A 23,634-nucleotide genomic window follows, 5' to 3' on the forward strand; every position below is an offset into this window, starting at 1 on the left:
TACTTGAACACATTTTATTAATTAAAAAAAATCCCAACAGTCTACACTTGCATTTCTGATCTTCAAATAAACAGTTTTAAAACTTGGATGAATTCTTTTTTTTTTTTTTTGAGACAGATTCTCACTCTGTCACACAGGCTGGAGTGCAGTGGCACGATCTCGGCTCACTGCAACCTCCACCTCCGGGGTTCAAGCAGTTCTCTTGCCTCAGCCTCACGAGTAGCTGGGACTACAGGCATGCACCACCACAGGTGGCTAATTTTTTTGTATTTTAAGTAGAGACGAGGTTTCACCATGTTGGCCCAGCTGGTCTTGAACTCCTCCTGACCTCAAGTGATCCGCCCACCTCGGCCTCCTAAAAGTGCTGGGATTATAGGCATGAGCCACCGCGCCAGGCCTAAAACTTGGATGAATCCTTTTTTTTTCCCTTTGAGACAGAGTCTTGCCCTGTTGCCCAGGCTGGATTGCAGGCGTGAGCCACCGCGCCCGGCCTCCTACAACTGTTTCTAGGATTACAGAAACTGTTGCTAGGATTACAGGCGTGAGCCACCACACCTGCCTTTTTATGTACCAAGGTTTTAAAATCACCTTTCAGAAGAAAATATTTTGAAGAAATATATGCCTTAAAAAATTTTACAAAACCAGGTATAGTCAGTTTCATATGTTCCCAGGATTAGAGTGGAATACAACCTTCTATTTACTTAGTTTAAGTTTTACTTAGTTTAAGTTAATGAACTATCAAGCTTCCAAACGTAAAAGGATCTACTGAGTTCCAAGCCAAAACTAAATGGGAAAATAGAAAAATAATAAAATTAAAATAATAAGATCTACATTCTTTAACCTAGTAATTAGACTTATAAGAGACAACACATCTATCAACAGATAAAACCAAAAGGTAACAGATAAACAAACCATGGCGTATATGGTATAAGCACTAAACATGTTTGTAAAAATTACTTTAAAACTAATACAAATGTGGAGAAAAGCAGATTACAGAACCATATAAAAATGAGCACTTAAAAAAAAAAAAAAAGGCCAGGCGCGGTGGCTCACACCTGTAATCCCAGCACTTTGAGGCCGAGGTGGGCGGATCACGAGGTCAGGAGTTTAAGACCAGCCTGGCCAACATGGTGAAACTTCATCTCTACTAAAAATACAAAAATTAGCCAGGCGTGGTGGCACGTGCCTGTAATCCCAGCTACTTGGGAGGCTGAGGCAGGAGAATCGCTTGAACCCAGGAGGAGGAGGTTGCAGTGAGCTGAGACCACGCCACTGCACTCCAGCCTGGCAACAGAGCCAGACTCTGTCTCAAAAAAAAAAAAAAAAAAAAAAAGAGCACTTTTTTTTTTGCTTTTGACCTATTTTAAGAAGTCCTAAATAAACTGTAGTGCATCCAGAAAATGAAACATTACTGAATGCTAAAATAAAATGAGTTATCAAGCCATAAAAAGATGTAGAAGGAACTTAAATGCATATTACTAAGTGAAAGAAGCTAAGCTGAAAAGGCTACATACTGTATGATTCTAACTGTGACACTCTGGAAAAGACAAAAAGATCAGTGGTTGGTGGGGAGGGTATAAACAAGCAGAACAGAGAGGATTTTTAGGGCAGTAAAATTATTCTGCACGATATTATAACCGTAGATACATGTCATTTTACATTTGACAAAACCCACAGAATGCACAACATCAAGAGTGAACCCTAATGTAAAGTATGAACTTTGGGTGACAATAATGTCAATTTAGGTTCATCAATTCTAACAAATGTGCCATTCTGTTGTAGGATGTTGACACTGGGAAAGCTGTACCTGCACCAGGGCAAGGAGTAAGTTACGGGAACTGTATTTTCTGCTCAATTTTGCTCCAAACCTAAAACTGCTCTAAGAAAATTAAGTAGTTAGTTTTTGAGACAGGGTCCCGCTCTGATGCCCAGGCTGGAGTGCAGTGGCACAATCACAGCTCACTGAAGTCTCGACCTCCAGGGCTCAATCAATCCTCCCGCCTCAGCCTTCTGAGTAGCTGGGACTACAGGCACATGCCACCACATCCAGCTAGTTTTTTGTATTAATATTTTTAGTAGAGACAGGGTTTCACCATGTTGCCTAGGCTGGTCTTGAACTCCTGGGCTTAAGCAATTCACCTGCCTCAGCCTCCCAAAGTGCTTCAGGTTTCAGGCATGAGCTACGCACACACACCCGGCCGAAAATTAAGTATTTAAAAGGGGAAAAGAAAAGGTACAAAGAAGGATATCGTTTAAAAAAAAAAAAAAAAGTTCACAAACAAGTGAACCAAAATATTACCAGAGAACACCTAGTTGTTGAGATTACAGATTATTTTTTTCACAATGATCTAAATGTTCCAAATGTATTATAACAAAGTTATATTAAAGCCCAAATAAACATCTGAAACTACTCCTGGACTGCTCAGTGTATTCCAATAATCTGCCCATCCCCTCATGAGCCAACAGCCAATATCATATTTTTGTAAATTACTTTTTTTTTTTGAGACAGAGTCTTGCTCTGTCACCCAGGCTGAAGTGCAATGGCGCAATCTTGGCTCACTGCAACCTCCATTTCCCAGGTTCAAGCAATTCTCCTGCCTCAGCCTCCCAAGTAGCTGGGATTATAGGTACCCGCCACCACGCACAGCTAATTTTTTGTATTTTTAGTAGAGATGGGGTTTCACCATGTTGGCCAGGCTGATCTCGAACTCCTGACTTCAGGTGATCCACCTGCCTCAGCCTCCCAAAGTGCTAGGATTACAGACGTGAGCCACTGGGCCTGGCTGTTACCTTTAATAATATTTTTCTTCATGGTACGGTAAGTTCCCCAGTCACCTTTGCTCTTCCTTTTTAAAACTTTGCTTCTGCTCATGCCTGTAATCCCAGCACTTTGGGAAGCCGAGGTGGGCGGATCACTTGAGGTCAGGAGTTCGAGACCAGTCTGGCCAACATGGTGAAAACCCGTCTCTACTAAAAATATAAAAATTAGCTGGGCATGGTGGTGGGCACCTGTAATCCCAGCTACTCGAGAGGCTGAGGTGGGATAATTGCTTGAACTTAGGAGACAGAGGTTGCAGTGAGCCAAGATGGTGCCACTGCACTCCAGCCTGGGCAACAGAGTGAGGCTCTGTCTCAAAAAAACAAGTCTACGTACTTCTTCAAAGGAATAAGTTAAGATTTTGCATGTATGTAACAATTACAGGAAGCTATAAAAATGAACATTCAGAGGACAAAAAAAAAAAAAAGAAGGGAAGGAGGATGGGAGGGAGAAAATAAATACCTGGAAATTCAAAATGAATGGAAATTTAAAATGAAGGTTGAAAAATAAATGAAATTTCCCAGAGAACTAGTCCAAGAGATCTAATATCTGAGTAACTGTTTCAAAGAGAAAAAAGAGGAGAATTACCAATAAACCTATGAGAATTGATGGACATGAGTGTCCATATTAAAAATGCCCAATGAGTACACAGTACAATGGATGAAAACAGACTTATACTAAGGTATATCATTGTGAAATAAGGACAAGAAAAAGAGTCTACAAATTATAGGGAGTGAGGGTGAGAGAGCAACAGGTCACACTAAAAAATAATCTTTAGCTACCAGAATAATTTCAGACTCATCAGCAGCTACAACAGAAGTCCACCATAAAACCTGACTTCAGAATCCTGAAGAATTCTATGTCCAGCCAAACTACAGGTATGACACTTAATATTCAAGGCCTCAAAAATTTTTTTACTATGTACTTTTTCTCAAAAAACTGCTGGAGATCTGGCCCACCAACGTGAGACAAGAAACCAAATAACAGGAAGATAAAGGGCACAGCAAATGGAAGGGTGGAACACAAAAGTCAAATGAAAGAATCAGGAACATGGTAAAAGAAGATCCAGGGAAGACAAATGTTTACCATATATAAAGGGCAACAGTCCAGAGTGGAGCAATGTGATTCAGGTGAATGTGACTGGAGCAATGTGATTTAATGGCTGTTATGATTAAAATGCCTATTATTCTACCTTTTCTAAACACACACACACAAAAAACCCAAATGCTCAAGTGTCCAGCCCAGACTTTTATCTCTACTTAACTCTGCTTGACCACGTGTTCATGAAGTTCCTCTTCTCTCCTTTATGCCCTGCTAACCGTATTAGGTAACTTTACACCAGAAGAGTTCAGCTTTAATCCAACCTTAAAACAAGATACAGAGCAGCATATTCCCAAAGACCACTCTCTTACTGAAGATTCTTTGGCCCACAAAACAGCCTCACCAGATAACAACTATAAATCCTGTTTCCCAGGACATGTCCATGATCATGCCCACTGGTTTCCCGAAAAAGGGCTCTAGTAGAAATTCTAGGAAGCTGAAGCCAAACTATAAACCAAAAACTGTGTTCAGATTATCATTTTTTATGAGCCTTCATCCAATAGTGGCAATACCATCTTTCCCTTAAACATCTAGCTTTTTAGTTTTTTCAAAACTAAACAACACATAGCTGAAAGATACATACATGGGAGGTTAATGCAGTAAAAACAAAAACCAAGGGAATGCTCGACTCAAAAGTCAGAAAAGAAGATGGAGGAGGGGCCAAAGATACAAGAATGTGATCACGGAGTATTAAAAAAGCTGAAATGCTGCTGTGCTGTCCTAGGTCATGGTACATGGGTCTTCAGTTTACTACTCTAAAACCTGGCCAGGCGTGATGGCTCACACCTGTAATCACAGCACTTTGGGAGGCCAAGGCAGTAGGACTGCTTGAGCCCAGGAGTTTGAGACCAGCCTGGCCAATATGATGAAACTCCGTTTTTACTAAAAATACAAAAATTAGCTGGGCGTGGTGGCACACACCTGTATTCCTAGCTACTCAGGAGGTTGAGGCAGGATGATAGCTTGAACGTGGGAGGCAGAGGTTGCAGTGAGCAGAGAACAAGCCACTGCACTCCAGTCTGGGCAACAGTGAGACTCTGTCGCAAAAAAAAATTTTTTTGCCAGGCGTGGTGGCTCACGCCTGTAATCCCAGCACTTTGGGAGGCCAAAGCAGGTGGATTACCTGAGATCAAGAGTTTGAGACCAGCCTGGCCAACATGATGAAACCCTGTCTCTACTAAAAACACAAACAATTAGCTTGACGTGGTGGTGGGCGCCTGTAATCCAGCTAATGGGGAGGCTGAGGCAGGAGAATCGCTTGAACGCAGGAGGCGGAGGTTGCAGTGAGCCGAGATTGTCACTGCACTCCGGCCTGGGCAAAAGCGAAGCTCCGTCTTGGAAAAAAAAAGAAAAAAAAATTAAAGATAAAAGAAAACTTACATACCTATTTTATACTTTGTTTTTACATATAAACATTTCATTATTTTGAAAAAGGGAGGAGCACTAAAAAAAAAAATTGTGGCCTGAAAACCGACTATATTTGCAAAAGTGTTTTATCTGACCAACAGGGTTTAAAATTTTTCAATCCGTTGTCAAAACATCTACTTTATAGATATATTATCTCGTGTATGGAATGATACAGGGAAAAGTTTATTCATCCCAGTAATGTTTGAAATAGCAAATGGTTGGAAATGACCTAAATATTAATATAGAAATAATTATGTTAAAACCATATAGTGTAATATATAGTATCAGAAAAAAGAAGTGAAAACTTTATGTGTTGATATGTAATGCTCTACAAGACATATTAAGTGAAAAAACACAATGTGCCAGAAAAGTGCACATAGCTGGCTACTATTTACTTTTTATAAATATACATATTTGCTGTATATGCACAAATCTCTATTAAAAGTTAAACAACTGACAATGCTGGTTGCCTCTAGGTCATCTGCCTGGATAGAGATCAGCTTCAGGAGACTGTGTACTTTTGCATAAAACTTGAGTTTTGAACACTGTAAAGTACTGTCTATTTACACACACATTTAAAAAACTAGTAAAAAGGCTGGGTGTGGTGGCTCATGCCTGTAATCCCAGCACTTTGGGAGGCTAAGGCAGGCAGATCATGAGGTCAAGAGATCAAGACCATCCTAGCCAACATGGTGAAATGCTGTCTCTACTAAAAACACAAAAATTAGTTGGCAGTGGTGGCGCACACCTGTAGTCCCAGCTACTCAGGAGGCTGAGGCAGGAGTCACCTGAACCCGGGAGGTGGAGGTTGCAGTGACCCGAGATCGTGCCACTGCACTCCAGCCTGACAACAGAGTGAGACTCCATCTCAAAACAAAAACAAAAAAAGACTAGCAAAAAAAAAAAAAAAAATTAACCCACAGAACAATTCTAATTCTATACAAGAGTAAATAACTGTCTTTCAAAGTTTAAAATACAGAGCAACAAGCTTTTCTAGGATAGAATCATGTATCTAACCAAACTGGACATATCCAGTTATACCTTATAAAGTTGAACTAAATACAATATGTACACATACGTTTGCACACACTAGAATTTCTAGATTCTTTCTTTTTTTTTTTTTTTTTTTTTTTGAGATGGAGTCTTGCTTTATCACCCAGGCTGGCGTGCAGTGGTGCAATCTTGGCTTACTGCAACCTCCGCCTCCCAGGTTCAAGTGATTCTCCTGTCTCAGCCTCCCGAGTAGCTGGGACTACAGGCACGTGCCACCACACCCAGCTAATTTTTGTATTTTTAGCAGAGATGGGGTTTCACCATGTTGGCCAGGCTGGTCTCAAACTCCTGACCTCAAATGCTCCACCTGCCACAGCCTCCCAAAGTGCTCGGATTACAGGCGTGAGCCACCATGCCCGGCCAGAATTTCTAGCTTCTGAGGCCATACTGCAGAATTTGGTAGCCATTACCTACATGTGGTTAATTATTAATATTAAAGTTTAAAATTTATTTCCTTGATTGCACAAGCCACAATATCCAAATGCTCAATTACCATGTACAGCCAGTGGCTACTGTATTGGACAGTAAAAAAGACCCTTTCCATTATCTCAGAAAGTTCTCCTGGACAGCCTTTTTCTAGTAGAATCCTCAAAAAATTGTAATTGGGCAATTTGGAAAGGGGAATGAGGTGGTTGGGGAATATAGGCAGGAGATAGCTTTTCCACATTAGACAGAACTTAGCCTGTGCCAGATAATGTCCTTAATATGACTCATGCTAATTCAATCCTTGTTGTACTTCAGTATAAATTGGTTTCCTTTGTAAACCTATGCATTTTATGTAATACATGTTAAAACATTCTTTTTTCTTTTTCTTTTTTTTTTTTGAGATGGAGTTTCACTCTTGTTGCCCAGGCTGGATACAATGGCACCACCTCGGCTCACTGCAACCTCCACCTCCCAGGTTCAAGCAATTCTCTTGCCTCAGCCTTAGCTGGGACTACAGGCACCCACGAACACACTCGGCTAATTTTTGTATTTTTAGTAAAGATGAGGTTTCACCATTTTGGCCAGGCTGGATAGAGATCAGGCTGGTCTCGAACTCCTGACCTCAGGTGATTCGCCTGTCTCAGCCTTCCAAAGTGTTGGGATTACAAGCATGAACCACTGTGCTTGGCCTACATTTTAAAACACTCTAAGATAGGGGCTATAGGCTTTACCAAATTGCTATTTTGGACCATGAGTATGTAACTAACTCAAATAAAAAAAACAAAAAATAAAGAAAAGCTAAATACCATGATGTATAAACCAACATCCAAAAGAGATTTTACAATCTACAACATGGTAACAAAGTGAACAAGTCCAAATGTAAAAAATTTAACCCTCCTAATCCCACCATCCATAAACCATCTGGCATATTCTTTCAGTTAGAATTTTACACTTATTTGTGTACCTATGCATCAGTATCAACCCTAACATACAAGTTTTACTGAAGGATGGACTTTAGTTTTGGTTGAATTTGTTCCTCTTTTTACACAAGATGGTAATAAAGCTTGAGACTCAGGTTTGAGTTCTCTCTCACTTATGTTAAATATGAGTTCTATAAAAATAACTTGCCTTGCTAAAAATTAAAAAAAAAATTTTATATTCAAGTGCTATTCCTTTTGTGGCACCAAAACTTTGTATGTAACACTTAAGGAACTATGTGACCATGGTAGAAAGTTAAAAATCACTTGAAATACGAATTCCTCACCTATATTCATTTATTCATCAGAAAAAGAACTATAAGAAAAAACGTACATTTCACATATCAATTAAAATATCAAACTTTCTTGCCTTAGTTAATACTTCTGACCAGATTTTGTGCCAACATAGGCTACTGCCCCATAACAAGTTTCATGGCAATACTAATATGTTGACATATATATGTAGACACATATATCAAAATTAGTTACAATATTTTTTTCTGTGCTCTGCTCATTACAATGACAGTAATGGAGTGAAATGGCATCATCTCGGCTCACTGCAACCTCCACCTCCCAGGTTCAAGCAATTCTCTTGCTTCAGTCTCCTGAGTAGCTGGGACTACAGGCACCCGCGAACACGCCTGGCTAATTTTTTTATTTTTAGTAGAGATTACAATGACAGTAATAAGCAGAGCACAGAAAAAAATATTACAACTCATTTCTGTATAGCATTTTGTAGTAACAAGATTAAAATACACCAAGAAACATGTATGTGTACATTTTAGCTTAAACTTTTTCAGAACAACTGTTTTACCCTTTCCCAGACCTACCACCAAAATTACTAGAAGTACTAAGGTAGTTAAGTCTGGAATAAATCCAAAATTCACAAACTTTTAAAAATGTACTAAAACTTTTTTCACTAGCAAAATATTTTAACTGGGAAATCATATGAACTAGCAAATGCCAGAAATCAAGTTAGAAAGGGGGAGAAGGTTAAGTGTCCATCCGCTTTCTTTAGAAATCTATCCACAAAGTTCTCAATTAGTTACTAAAACACGATTGGTGTAATTGCTTGGTTTAGTCCTCAAGATTATATATTTTTGTTATCTAACACTGTAATATAACAGGGCCTAAAAATAAATGCCCACACATTTTATTTCATAGCTGTAGCAAAACACATAGTAAGCTTATAAAAACTCATCTCCCCTTCTGAAGTCACCCAAGCAAAGCACATTACATGCCTACTGGAAAGACAGTGCAATGGTTAAGAATATACACTCTGCACTTTGGCTGCTTTAATTTAAACTCCACCCCACCACTTATTAGCTGTGTGATTCTGGAGCAAGTTAGTCACACAATGTTACTTCATCTGTACTGTTAAGAATTAAATGAGTTAGCCCAGCGCGGTGGCTCACGCCTGTAATCCCAGCACTTTGGGAGGCTGAGGTGGGCGGATCACGAGGTCAGGAGTTCGAGACCAACCTGGCCAATATGGTGAAACCCCATCTCTACTATAAATACAAAAATTAGCCAGGTGTGGTGGCACGTGCCTGTAGTCCCAGCTACTCAGGAGGCTGAAGCAGGAGAATCGCTTGAACCCAGGAGGCGGAGGTTGCAGTGAGCCAAGATCGCACCACTGTACTCTAGCCAGGGCAAGAGTGAGACGCTGTCTCAAAAAAAAGAATTAAATGAGTTAATATATGTAAAGCATTCAGTGTGGTACTTAACATAGAATAAGTGCTATGTGTAGCAATTACAAATACCAATCTTTCTACATTAAAAATAGCTGTTACAAACAAGGTATGTTTATAAGATTTTTTTTTTTAGTTAGTTGCTTACAACTATAAATCCATATCCTTAATTCCATATCCCTATAAATCCAATGCTGGTTAGATTTGTAATGATTCCACAGAAACTTACTGAATATAGTGTGACTAAACTTCATTTTCCTATTGTTTCTTTCTTTTTTTTTTTGAGATGGAGTTTCAGTCTTGTTGCCCAGGCTGGAGTGCAATGGCAGATCTGGGCTCACCGCAATCTCCACCTCCCAGGTTCAAACGATTCTTCTGCCTCGGTCTCCCAAGAAGCTGGGATTACAGGCATGTGCCACCATACCCAGCTAATTTTGTAATTTTGTTAAGTAGAGACAGGGTTTCTCCATGCTGGTCAGGCTGGTCTCAAACTCCCGACCTCAGGTGATCCGCCCACCTCGGCCTCCCAAAGTGCCACGATTACAGGCGTAAGCCACCACGCCCGGCCCATTTTCCTATTGTTTCTATGGAATAATGTATCAAAAATTCCAACTGGGGAAACAAAAAAAAAACCCCCTTATATTTCTGACCACATTCTCAGGTTCCAGAAGGGCCCAGAAATGACTATTAGTATTTTAGACACACACACACACACACAAAATCATTTTCTTTTTCTTTTTTTTTGGTGAGATAGGGTCTTTTTCTGTCACCCAGGCTAGAATGCAGTGGTGTGATCACAGCTCACTGCAGCTTTGACCTCCCAGGCTCAAGGGATCCTCCCATTTCAGCCTCCTGAGTGGCTAGGACACAGGTGCACACCACCATATTCAGCTAATTTTTAAATTTTTTGGAGAGACAGGGTCTCGCCACGTTGGCCAGGCTGGTCTCAAACTCTGGGCTCAAGTGATCCTCCTGCCTTTGTCTCCCAAAGCCTGGGATTACATGTGTGAGTCACCAAGCCCAGCCCCTTTCTTCTTCTGGAGACATGATTAGGGACTTTTGAAGGAACACTAGTGATTTTTATGGTAGGGATAGGAGTGGGAAGAACATCTGAGGATTGTGAATCACAGGCTTTGCATTTCTTGCTAATGGCTAAGGATTGATAATTAAAAAGCAGCAATGTGAATTTCCTAGAAAAGAGGGAAAATAGTATGTAAATGCATGGATATACATGAGTATAAAACATTCATGGAATGTCAACTTTAGTCCCTTACAGTTGACAAACTGTCACCTTTGAATATTGCATTTAAAAATCGAAATCACTGTAAGATATCTTATTCCGACTTTCAGCTGACTTAGAAATTTCAGTCTTCAAGATCACTCAGATATTAAGATGAGACTATAACCCATGCTCATTTCCACTTCTCAAAAACGTCTCTATGACTAAGATGGTGCAACTCACCGGTACTAATAGATTAAGGAAACTTCATTTATTTATTTTTTTATTTTTTTGAGACGGAGTCTCGCTGTCACCAGGTTGGAGTGCAGTGGCACAATCTCAGCTCACTACAACCTCCACCTCCCAGGTTCAAGAGCTTCTCCTGCCTCAGCCTCCTGAGTACCTTGGGATTACAAGCACGCATCACCACGTCTGGCTAAGTTTTGTATTTTTAGTAGAGATGGGGTTTCACCATGTTGATCAGGCTGGTCTCAAACTACTGACCTGGTGATCCACCCGCCTCGGCCTCTCAAAGTGCTGGGATTACAGGCATGAGCCACCGCACCCGGCCCATATTCTTAACTTTATATAAATTAAACAATATTTTACTTAAATGTTTTTTGCCTACAGTTTTCTGTCCAAACTAGAATAAGCTTACATAATTCATTTTGCATATTATCCCTTCTGCAACTTCTGTGTATAAATTGTGTGTCTACATTGAATTTCTCTAAGTCTAATAATCATGTTCATTAACTCTGATTATAAAATGAAGTGTGAAATTTGTTTCTGTTTTTTTTTTTTCTTTTTGATGGAGTCTTGCTCTGTCGCCCAGGCTGAAGTACAGTGGTACCATCTCGGTTCACTGCAACCTCCGCCTCCAGGTTCAAGCGATTCTCCTGCCTTGGCCTCCCCAGTAGCTGGGATTACAGGTGCCTGCCACCACGCCTGGCTAATTTTTGTATTTTTAGTAGAGACAGGGTTTCACCATGTTGGCCAGGCTGGTCTTGAACACCTGACCTCGAGTGATCCCCACCTGCCTTGGCCTCCCAAAGTGCTGAGATTACAGGCGTGAGCCACCGCACTCAACAAGTATATTTTTTTCTTTTAATTGAAGAAATTTGGAATATGAACACCAGAGCCAAATTTACGTGGATTATCGAGGAACTCTGATATAGTGGGTTATTTCATTAAGCAAAAAGCCCACTAATTTGCACAGTCTGGTTGGCATTCAATTGCTCATTAATATGAATTATATAGCACAACATATATTTGTCAATATGTATTTAAGCCTTATTTACTCTTATTAATAAGCTGTGTAGTACAGAGCATGTTTCCAAAGTATAAAAAAGGAAGCATTAAATCAGCTGATTGTCCAAGTTGATTCACTTATGAAATTTGTGTGGTTTTAAAAAATTCAAGAGCTACAATGTAAAAACAAGTAAAATTATATACTTTCAGTTAAGCTAAAAAAACCAAAATTAATCTCTTACCTCAAAAGGAACTACAAGTCAAAAAAAATTTTTTTTAATTCTAATAATGAAGGATGTAGAATGAAGATAAAGCGACCCACTGGAGGTAAGATGGCCTTGCCATTTTCACAGACTAATATTAAAACTAATTTTGACCCAGCCACAATTCAAATGCCAATAGAGTAACATCAGAGTACTGTTTGCCCTAATGTTCAAATTTCTGCCAAATTATCCATTAAGAGGTAAAATGTTTCCCTTAATTTTCCCTTTAAAGCTTCTCAACAAATTTAATATTTGTGGGCCACATCTTCATGTAACTCAACTCATACAAAGAGAAAACCACACAATAATATCAAACTGAAAATGATATTTTATGTAATGTCCATAGACAAAAATCATCCAGATACCTACGAATGATGGGATAAGCAGGAAAAGCCCATGGCTCTTTTTAAGTGTTTATGATTATGCACAGCAGAAAACCATTATGGAAGCTCCCAAACTAGCTGAAGTAAGAAAAAACATGACTTTTGCAGCCTTCAGCAGGGGTATCTCAAGTACAATCCAATTCTAATCAGTTGTTTCAAAAAAAAATCCAGGCGAGGCTCGGTGGCTCACGCCTGTAACCCAACATATTGAGAGGCCAAGGTGGGAGGACCACTTGAGTCCAGGAGTTTGAGACCAGCCTGCGTAACCATCGCGAGATTCCATCTCTACAAAAAGTTTAAAAATTATCCGGGAGTGGTGGCCCGCGCCTGTAGTGCTTGCTACACCAGAGGCTGAGATGGGAGCATCTCTTGAGCCCAGGAGTTTGAGGCTGCAGTGAGCTACGATCGCGCCACTACGCTCCAGCCCCAGCAACAGAGCAAGATCCTGCACCCCTACACACAAAATCCAACTATTTAAAACTGTCAAAAATAATTATACATAACTAGCCTGTGCACAAGGGTATATTAAAAGTACTAAAAATTTTCAGGCCGGGCGCGGTGGCTCACGCCTGTAATCCCAGCACTTTGGGAGGCCAAGACGGGCGGATCACCTGAGGTCGGGAGTTGAAGACCAGCCTGACCAACATGGAGAAACACTATCTCTACTAAAATTACAAAATTAGCCGGGCGTGGTGGCACATGCCTGTAATCCTGGCTACTCGGGAGGCTGAGGGAGGAGAATCGCTTGAACCCAGGAGGCGGAGGTTGCGGTGAGCCAAGATCGCGCCATTGCACTCCAGCCTGGGCAACAAGCGTGAAAGTCAGTATCGAAAAAAAAAAAATTCATTCTCACTAAAACTAAACACTTCGATACTATTTTACATATATTCTCAAAATACTTTAGTTTCCACCTTCACACACTTTGTTTTTAGGTTCCCTTACTCCCCAAATTTAAACATAACATCCAAATCTCCCAAAGTCTGTACCAGAACAAATACTGTATCACTGACCACATCACTAGGAATTAAGTTCCTTAAGGGTTTACATTCAACAAGAGTCACATCTTGTATAACTCTGTATCCTAAAGAACACTTGGTACAACACCCTGGCTATATCAGGAGCTATTAATATTTACTAACTCAAAATATAGTCCTTCATCACTTTGCAGTTCTGTTATGTGCTGCTGAAACAAAACTGCATAAACTCTGCAAAACTCAAGGGACCTAAATGTGACAGAAACCTCACAGAACTCCTAATTGTTTTATAGTTTACAGTCTTGTAGCCTTGCTCCATTACCAGATGTAATGCTTTTCACTGACACTAGTATAGTGGGGTAGGAACAGATCTAGCCAAAAGTGGACATCAGAACCTGTCAAGGGGTTTAAAATGTATATTTTACATACTTATCCTTCATTAGTGTTATATAACATTAATGTCCTAAAGTCAGTTAACTGTAGCAACAACTTATGAGTTTTTCAGTCAATTTAATTGCCAGGAACATAAATGAAAACTGGTGCCAATAAAAAAACAAGCAAGCAAGCAGAGAAGCTGCCTTGAATTTTGACAAGGTAAGGATAGTTTACACCAACGCAATGAAAAGTAAGCCTTTGTGTAGTCTATAAGAGTTTTTGAAATAGTTTTATAAAGTCTTTAAAAGTGCCGGGTGCGGTAGCTCACGCCTGTAATCCCAGCACTTCGGGAGGCTGAGGCGGGAGGATCACTTGAGGTCAGGAGTTTCAGACCAGCCTGGCCAACATGGTGCAACCCCGTCTCTACTAAAAATACAAAAATTAGCCAGGCACGGTGGTGCGCACCTGTAATCCCAGCTACTCAGGAGGCTGAAGCAGGAGAATCGCTTGAACCCGGGAGGCGGAGGTTGCAGTGAGCCGAGATCACGCCACTGCACTCCGGCCTGGGCGACAGAGCAAGACTCCATCTCAAAAAAAAAAAAAAAGGTCTTTAAAAGTCAAAGCAAACTGGTAAACCATTAGCAAAACCACAAGCTACCATGAAAAGATACACAAAAGTATCTGGCAATCAAGGTCTAGAGCTGGTTCCAGAATGTGAAAGGTTTTCTGATTGCTAATAAACCCTATTATGCACACAAGATATCTTCACTTAGCTGTGTCGTTTCTAAAAAGGCAACAGGGCCCAGAAGTTTCAGTGAGCCAGTCCTGGCAAACCCAAATTATGAAAAATATACCCTCTGCTTAAAGATTAACTACAAACCTACCCTGGGACCAGCTTGCTTCAGTTAAGTTTAAAATGGTGCGTAAATTGAAATGAAAGTCTGTAGCATAGATAAAGAGAAAAAAAAAGTCAAATGGAAAAGTAAATTTAAAAGTTTCTATTTCCAATAAACTGCGTCTCAGAAATCTTCCAGGAGATAAAGACTCGGAAGAACAGAGGGATTGAGACCCATTCGCATTCTCTGAGGCGTGCGCACTGCGCGGAAAGGATGAATGAATGGAAGACCGGCGCGTGTGAAATGCAGCAGGTCCGGCCGGCAAGCCGACCGGCTACAGCGATCTGTAGGCCTCGCTCCTCCCCCTTCCCTCCTCCATGACAGCCCAGTCCCAAGCATGGAGGGGCGAGGACAATGTGATACCCCTTCTCACCACCACCATCCCTCATTCTACCTGGAGAGCTTCACCGTGACACACGAGTGTTCCTTCCCACCCCAAACCTTTCTCGCCTCCACGGGCGCAAACACCGGCAACTCTCCGGCGCGCTGGATTAACAGTCGCTCGCCACTCTCAACTCCCCTAAGCGAGGTCGAAGCTCCTCCGCGCGTGCCGCGGCACCACTCCCGCCTAACCCACCCTCCGGCAACACTCGCCCACCAGCTCCCCAGTCCACCGGTCTAAGAAAGACGTGCGCGCGACCCGCACCCGAGCCCCGGAGCTGGGGCTCTGCAGGGAGGGAAAGGCTGCCCCAGGGCTCCCTCCTCCATCTCACTCCAGGCCGGCTCGCCGCCCACCCTGCCTGCGGATCCCAGTGCTCGCTGGGAGCCGGCCCCGCGCCTTCCTATCACGAAGACACCATCCCCACACACCCAGCCCAGAACCCCAGCTACCCTCCACCCTGTAGACACCTCGCGGTTCCGCAGGAGGCGCCACGCCGCCCCTCCCCCACACCGCTCCCCCAGTTCTCGGGCCCCCACCAGAAAGTGTGCGCTACACGCCGCCTCGGCCAGCCTCCGAGACGTCCCCACTTGTCCGCGGGAGGTCAGGTCCAACATGAGGGGGAGGGGGCGGCAAGGGGTACAGTGCGCGCCGGGAACGCCGTCCCGCGGAGTCCCCCAGTCAGAAGGGAGACGGAGCGCGGGGACCCGTGGGGGTGGGGGCCAAAGGCAATACTCACCGGTTCGACAGTCGCCATCTTAGATCGATCTGATCGCACAACCGCTCCAGAAGGGGGGGTAAGAGGAAAAAAATGAGATTCAAACCGGATTGGCCAGCTTCTGGCCACGTGACGGATGTGTCCGTTTGGCCCTGGCGGCGCCTGCGCAAGACTGCGGCTGCGTGAGTAACGAGAGGCTTCTGGGAAGTGGAGTCTCTCCCCCACCTTTTTTTTTTTTTTTTTTTTTTTAAAGCAAAGAAATTTTTTTTAAAAAGGACTGGTCACGTGGCCGATGGGTAGGGTGCGCGGTTCTCAATGCGGCGGACACTCGCTTGCTGGAGGGTGGTTTCAGTCCTCTGCTCTTCCGCCTGGATAGCTGCGGTCACACTTACTGCCAGGCAAGCCTACTGTGCCCTTTGTCGCCCTGTCCTCCCATCTTCCCCGGAAGGTTGGGAACTGCAGGCTCAGCACACACAATAAAGCTTCATTTGCTTAGTTGAGGTCCCAGGACAAGTTGCCTGTGTGTTTATTTAGTTTTCTTTTGATCTCCCACCATTTTCTCTTAGTTTCAAAAAGAGGCGGCGATGCAGAGTCGTTTAGGCAATCAACCCTCCCACGTCCCCTGGCTCAGCTAATGCTGGTGGTCGTTCGTTGCTATTTCTGCGAAAGGGGACGGACGGAACCGCCCGCAGTACCCGCTTGCCACCGGCTGGACGAGGGGGAGGGAAGACAGCTTTTACTGTCCCAAATCCTGAGATTAAGACCTCAGGGCTAAATCTTGCGTGGCGGTAAAAATTATTTGGAAGTTCTGTGCAACCGTTCCAATATTCTGCTTTTACGTGCACGGAAATAGCCTAAGTCCAGGTGCCAGCCAGGGAAGCCACTCCGGGCCCCGCTGACTAAGCCCTGGACTGATGGTCTGGAGTCGTTAGGCCGGGTCAACTATGACTCTTGACGTTGACTCATTCTCCTTAGGCGAGTGACTTAATCGCTCGGCGTCTCAGCTTTTTTATTTATGAACCAAAGGTGATGATACACTTACCTCACAAGGGTGTGCTTTGTAATGACTGTAACCGGCTTTGAAAATGCATCGGACTCTAGAAATGATTCATAATAAGCAACTGCGTGCCTTCCTAAAGATCAATGCTTCTCCTGCTTTTTTTCTTTTAGCAAAGTTTAAATTTTTTTCTGTTTACTTTGTTTGATGATGATGTACACCAGTGTAGTTTTAAATGTTCAGGACCATTTTTTTTTCCTTTACAACTGCAGGTGCCCTCAATAGAGGCTTTAATGTTCATGAAATTATTGTTATGCTCACAACAATCACTGGCAATCAGAAATTTGTCCCCAAACTGGCATCCTACATTTCCTTTCCCTCTAAGATACTGTGCTATCATTTCTCAAGACCGTGTTTTTTGCACAGTTTGGCTACTAATAACAACAAATAGAGATGAAGAAATCTAGTAGACTCCTAAGGTTCTAATGAAGAAGACACTGTCTCATTACTATTTCCCATGCTTTTAAATAATGTTGACACCAGGAAAAGGAGTGTATGCAGGCTGCCTGTGCCTGTCTGCTTATAGTGTTAATGAGGTCCAGAGCTGTGTCATACCTATTATTGAGTACATAATGGATGCTTGAGTTGACCAACACATAATTGAGGCTGTATGAAAACTCAAAGCCATTGCCTGTTCATATGTTTTGGTTTACCTGAATATCAGAAGTGATTAATGAAAGCTTTTGTCTAGTGGACTTAGCTCTACTAGGTTTTAAAGTAGATAGAATTAACAGGCCAGGCGCCGTGGCCCACGCCTGTAATCCCAGCACTTTGGGAGGCCAAGGTGGGCGGATCACCTGAGGTCAGGAGTTCGAGACCAGCCTGACCAACATGGTGAAACCCTGTCTCTACTAAAAATACAAAAATTAGCCAGGCATGGTGGCACCTGCCTGTAATCTCAGCTACTCAGGAGGCTGAGGCAGGAGAATCACTTGAACCTGGGAGGCGGAGCTTGCAGTGAGCTGAGATCCCGCCACTGCACTCCAGTCTGGGTGACACAGCGAGATTCCATTTCCAAAAAAAAAAAAAAATGATAATAAACAGATAAGTGGATTTCTACTTACAGAGACTATCTACTGTTACTTAGGCTATCCAAAATAATTCTGTTGATTGCATTGTTATTTTCTGCTGGTTAAAAGTGGTGTCAGGTTACCTTCTTTGAAGAGAAAAAGACAGCATAGATGTCCTATTTTCCCCTTCCCCACCCTTCCCCTCCCTTCCCCACCCTTCCCCACCCTTCCCCTCCCTTCCCTTCCCCTCCCCTCCCCTCCCCTTCTCTCTCTCTCTCTCTCTCTGTCTCTCTCTCTTCCTTCCTTCCTTCCTTAATTTCTTTCTTTCTTTTCAGGGTGTTGCTCTGTTACCCAGGCTGGAGTGCAGTGGCATGATTATGGCTCACTGCAGCCTTGACCTTCTGGGTTCAAGGGATCCTCCCACCTTAGCTTCCCAAGTAGCTAGGACTACAGGCATGGGCCACCATGCCTAGCTAATTTTTTTATATTTTGCAGAGACAGGAGCATCTAGCTATGTTCCCCAGGCTGGTCTCGAACTCCTGGGCTCAAGCGGTTCCCCTACCTGGGCCTCCCAAAGTGCTGGGATTGCAGGCATGAGCCACCATTCCTGGCCAGATGTCCTATTTTCATGAAGCTGTTATATAACAGCAAAAAATCAGTGAGATTGGCAAGGAAATACCTATAGGACTGAAAGCCAGTGATGTTCTTAAAACTTTTTTTAAACAACAGTTTCCATTTTTATTAAATTTTCTGTTAATCAAAAAACTCGGGCCGGGCGCAGTGGCTCACGCCTGTAATCCCAGCACTTTGGGAGGCCGAGATGGGCAGATTACGAGGTCAGGAGATCGTAACCATCCTGGCTAACACGGTGAAACCCGGCTCTACTAAAAATACAAAAATTAGCGGGGCGTGGTGGCAGGCGCCTGTAGTCCCAGCTACGCGGCAGGCTGAGGCAGGAGAATGGCGTGAACCCGGGAGGCGGAGCTTGTAGCGAGCGGAGATCGCGCCACTGCACTCCCTCAGTCTCAAAAAAAAAAAAAAAAAAAAAAACTCCCTCTTGTCAACCAAGACTCATACTTTTACAATACTTATGGATGCTCTATTCTTTATGGTTTAGTTTCTTTCCATTTTTTACACAGTTTTTAACAATTTTTCTTTATTTTTTTCAAGCACAGAGTTTCAGGAAAATCTCCGTTTTTGTATATACTTTGTTGCATGTGTTTTATGACCATTAATGTGTCTTTGCCTATTTGAGATTCTGCCATGTCAAAGATTTAACGATTAGGTTTTTATGTATGTGTGTATGTGGTTGTTTTGTTTTGTTTTTGCCAATCCTAAATATATAGAGCTGAAATTTTATGTTTTCTCTATTTATTCTCTACTATTCTTTATTGCTCTTCAAAGGACTTGTAATTCCAAGTTCATTTACAGAACTGACCAGAAACCATCCAACAAGTACTAAGTTAGTAATGGGAACTATGTAACCAGTGGAGGATATTTAAAGGACACAGGAAGTACAGGCACTTCCTTCCCCCACTGTAAAATCTGGTTGGCGTACTAAGTCATAGAAATATAAATAGTTCAGTACCCATATAAAGAGGTGTGACTAAGAACCAAAAGGATGCAGTTAACAAGCACCATAACCAGCACACATTCACATAATGAATGAGAGAATCACATACTTCCTTCCCTCATTTCATCCAGGCCTCTGTTCCAATGTGATCTCCTGAAGGAGGGCTTCCTTGACCACCCTATCTGAATTACTGTTTCCATTACTCTTTATCCCCTCACTCTGCTTTGGTTTTCTTTAGGCCACTTCATAACCCTAACTCTAAACTTGCTGTTAACATTATTTAATTAGTTGTTGATTTACTCTACTACTAAAATATTAGCTCATTGATGATTTGTAGATAGATTGCTATTAAATATTTGGGGAAAACTCAAATGTAATTTTTTTTTCCCCTGAGATGGAGTCTCACTCTGTTGCCCAGATCTTGGCTCACTGCAACCTCTGCCTCCTGGGTTCAAGCGATCCTCCTGCCTCAGCCTCCCAAATAGCTGGGACTACAGGTGCGTGCCACCACACCTGGCTAACTTTTGTATTTTTAGTAGAGACACGGTTTCACTATGTTGGCCAGGCTGGTCTCGAACTCCTGACCTCAGGTGATCTGCCCGCCTCGGCCTCCCAAAGTGCTGGGATTACAGGCGTGAGCTACCAGGCACCTGGCCAAATGTAATTTTTTTTAAAGTCTAGTCTCAGAACTAATAATGGAACTAATAGGAAAATTACTATATGCTAGTTGCTATGTTAAGTCATTTATATGCACTTACAGTACCTCATTGTATCTTCAAAACAATATTTTGAGGTAGATACACTTATTTTTCAGATAAGAAAACTGAAGCTTAAAAAACTTAAATAACTTTCACAAAAACGCAATTCTGTCGTTGGAGCTTTTAACCACTATATATTATTAACTAGATGGTAATTGGACCCTATAATAAGAAAGATCATTGAAATAGAAATAATCTGCAAAGCATGTGAAAAATTTATGTAGGTAGCATGTTGAGCCAACAACAAGATACTTATCAAAATGAATTTATCTTATAAAACTGAAATTCTGAAAAAATATATGGGATAAATTGATAGTCTTTAAAAATAACTGAAGGCTGGGTGCGGTGTCTCACACCTGTGATGCCAGCACTTTGAGAGGCCGAGGCTGGAGGATAGCTTGAAGCCAGGAGTTCAGGATGAGCCTGGGCAATGTGGTGAGACATCGTCTCTGCAAAAAATAAAAAGCAATTAGCCAGGCATGGTGGCACATATCTATAGTGCTAGTTACCTGGGAGGCTGAGATGGGAGGATTGCTCCACCCCAGGGGATCAAAGTTGCAATGAGCTATGATCGTGCCACTGCACTCCAGCCTGGGTGAGAAAGCAAGACCGTGTCTCAAAGAAAGAAATATGTTAATAGGTGGGAGTTGGCTCCTTGACATCTATAAAAGAACAACCTAGAATGACAATATTTGGTAATCCATCTCCAGCATTGTCCCAGGGATAGGGTGCCTTGGCACAAAAATATGAATCTCTGGTCCATTGGCCTTTGTTGGGGTTGGTTGCTTGAGGACACAAACCGTACAACTAATTCACCTTGTTTGACTTCCAGATTTATCAAGCAACCATATGATAAACATATCTTCCCATATTGATTTACATTTAGGGATGATCAGAAAACATTATATCCAGACCACAATAGTTACATTGCTCAGAGTCCATTTTAAAAATAGTATTCGGTTTTCTGGTTTGTTGGCTTGTTATAATTACCCTCTATGAGTTTGGGTAAGGGAAAGATACCCCTCTGGACTGGATTTTCTCTGAGTCCTGAGACTGTGATGATTCTCTGAGGAAATGCTATACTATAGGTGTTGTCTGGGTAACTGACCATCCTTCCCCAGGAATTGCCATGAGCCTCTCTTTGTATTCCAACTATATCACTGGAGACCTGTGAATTAGGAACTCTTTTAAAATAGAGTTTAAATGGTGTCTTGCTCTGTCACCCAGGTTGAAATGCAGTGGCGTGACTATAACTCACTGCAGCACTGGACTCTTTGGCTCAAAAGATCCTCCCACCTCAGCTTTCCAAGTAGCTGGGGCTACAAGGCACGTGCCACCACACCTGTCTAATTTTTAAATTGTTTTTGTAGAGACGAGGCCTTGCTATATTGTCTAGGCTGGTGTCAAACTTCTGGCCTCAAGTGATTCTCCTTCCTCAGCCCCTAAAAGTACTGGGATTACAGGTGTAAACCACCATGCTCAGCCTTAATGTATTTTAATAGCAAACTTACAGGAATTGCACAAAAGACAGACACCATTAAAAACATGTACTTGCTGTAGGACAACCCAGAAAAGTAAGTGAGTGGATAGAATCTATTGAATGATAAAAACACTATAAATATCATTTAGTTGCCATCAATAATAAATTTACTTATTTTTGTAAAATCCAGATACTAGCATTGTCCAGAAAAATTTAACAGGTTTATTTGTAATTGTTATAAACTACTGAAACTTGCTCACTGAAGTATTTGACCTGCATTAATGATTAGTGTTTCATTCATCTGTCTTTAAACACTTTTTTTCTTTTTTTTTTTTTGAGATGGAGTGTCACTCTGTCACCTAGGCTGGAGTGTGGTGGTGCAGTCTTGGCTCACTACAACCTCTGCCTCCTGGGTTCAAGCAATTCTCCTGCCTCAGCCTCCCGAGTAGCTGGGACTATGGGACTACAGGCACCTGCCACTACGCCCGGCTAATTTTTGTATTTTTAGTAGAGATGGCCAGCCTGGTCTCGAACTCCTGACTTCGTGATCTGCCCGCCTCGGCCTCCCAAAGTGCTGGGATTACAGGCCTGAGCCACTGCGAACCCTTATTTTAATTTTACAGTTTGAGAGACACCAATTCCCATTACCTACTCAGGACATTGCTTAAAAACATGGGATGTACTCAAACATGACCAAGGAATTTTGAATATTAAAAGATTGGAGCAGAATTGGAATTTTAAAAATTATTTTATTATTCTAGTTAGTTTTTTGTTTACTCTCTCCTTGGTGATTTTTATGAGACTGAGGCACTACCTACTGGCTAATAAGGCACCTTGATTTTTAAAAGAAAATCAAGAAAAAGCAAAAGTAAAGAAAAAAATTTTTTAAGGGAAACCTCTTCTGCTATTCTAATATATCCGTGTGCCAACATTTTATGCTTTTACAATTATAGAGTGCAAAGAGTTTTTGTTTGTTTGTTTAGAGACAGGGTATTCCTGTACTACTAGGCTGGAGTGCAGTGGCACAATCCTGGCTTACTGCAGCCTCTAACTCTGGGGCTCAAGCGATCCTCCCACCTCAGCCTCCTGAATGATGGCTAAGACTACAAACATGTGCCACCATGCCTGGCTCATTTTTTAATTTTTTGTAGAGAAAAGATCTTGTTACGTTGCCCAGGCTAGTCTCGAACTCCTGGGCTCAAGTGATCCTCTGGCTTTGGCCTCCTAAAACTCTGAGATTATAGGCATGAGCCACCCCCATCCTGCACAAACAATTTTGAATTCTACATTTTTTCCACATGACATCTTATTGCAAACATTTTGGACATTACCTGTAGATGGGATAACAGTTTTTAAACTTTTTTTTTTTTGGAAAAACTTTAAACTTACAGAATACTTGTAATAGCAACTCTTCTTCTAAGCCCTTCTAAATTCACCAATTATTAATTTGTTGCATTGCCTCTCTTAATCTCATTACTTCTGAACCATTTGAGAGGAAGTTGCAGGCATGATGATCCTTTACCTCTAAATACTTCAGCATGTTCCTGCTATGAATAAAGACGTTTTCTTACAGCACCATAATACAAATAATGAAATCATGAAATATAATAGTAGTTTTATCTAAAATAAAAATCATAAAATCAATATTCATATTTTGCCAGTTTCTTCAGTCATTTTGACAGAAATACTACAAAAATAATATTGCATTCTTCCTGGTGCATCACGTCATCGGTAACATTAGTGGCTTCAGAATATTCTACTGAATATCACAGTTCCCTTAATCAGTTCCAAATGGTTACATATTCAGGTAATTTCCAGTCTTATATTA

At 41.8% G+C, this 23,634-nt stretch overlaps 1 protein-coding gene across 2 annotated transcripts in view; it reads right to left on the reverse strand.

The window, feature by feature from the left end:
* Window positions 1–17,512, reverse strand: part of EIF4E (eukaryotic translation initiation factor 4E) — a 48,116-nt gene extending 30,604 nt beyond the window's left edge. Inside the window, exon 1 of one of the 2 annotated variants that reach the window (XM_024246050.3) lies at window positions 15,950–17,512. In XM_024246050.3, the coding sequence (XP_024101818.1) occupies window positions 15,950–15,967 (18 nt within the window). In that variant the 5' untranslated portion in view covers window positions 15,968–17,512. Of the gene's footprint in view, window positions 1–15,749 lie in introns of both variants that reach the window. The other variant, XM_054554219.2, reaches the window with a different exon arrangement.
* Window positions 17,513–23,634: the final 6,122 nt, after the last annotated feature.

The sequence above is a fragment of the Pongo abelii genome, chromosome 3 (genome assembly GCF_028885655.2).
Source record: "Pongo abelii isolate AG06213 chromosome 3, NHGRI_mPonAbe1-v2.0_pri, whole genome shotgun sequence".
Lineage (NCBI taxonomy): Eukaryota > Metazoa > Chordata > Mammalia > Primates > Hominidae > Pongo > Pongo abelii.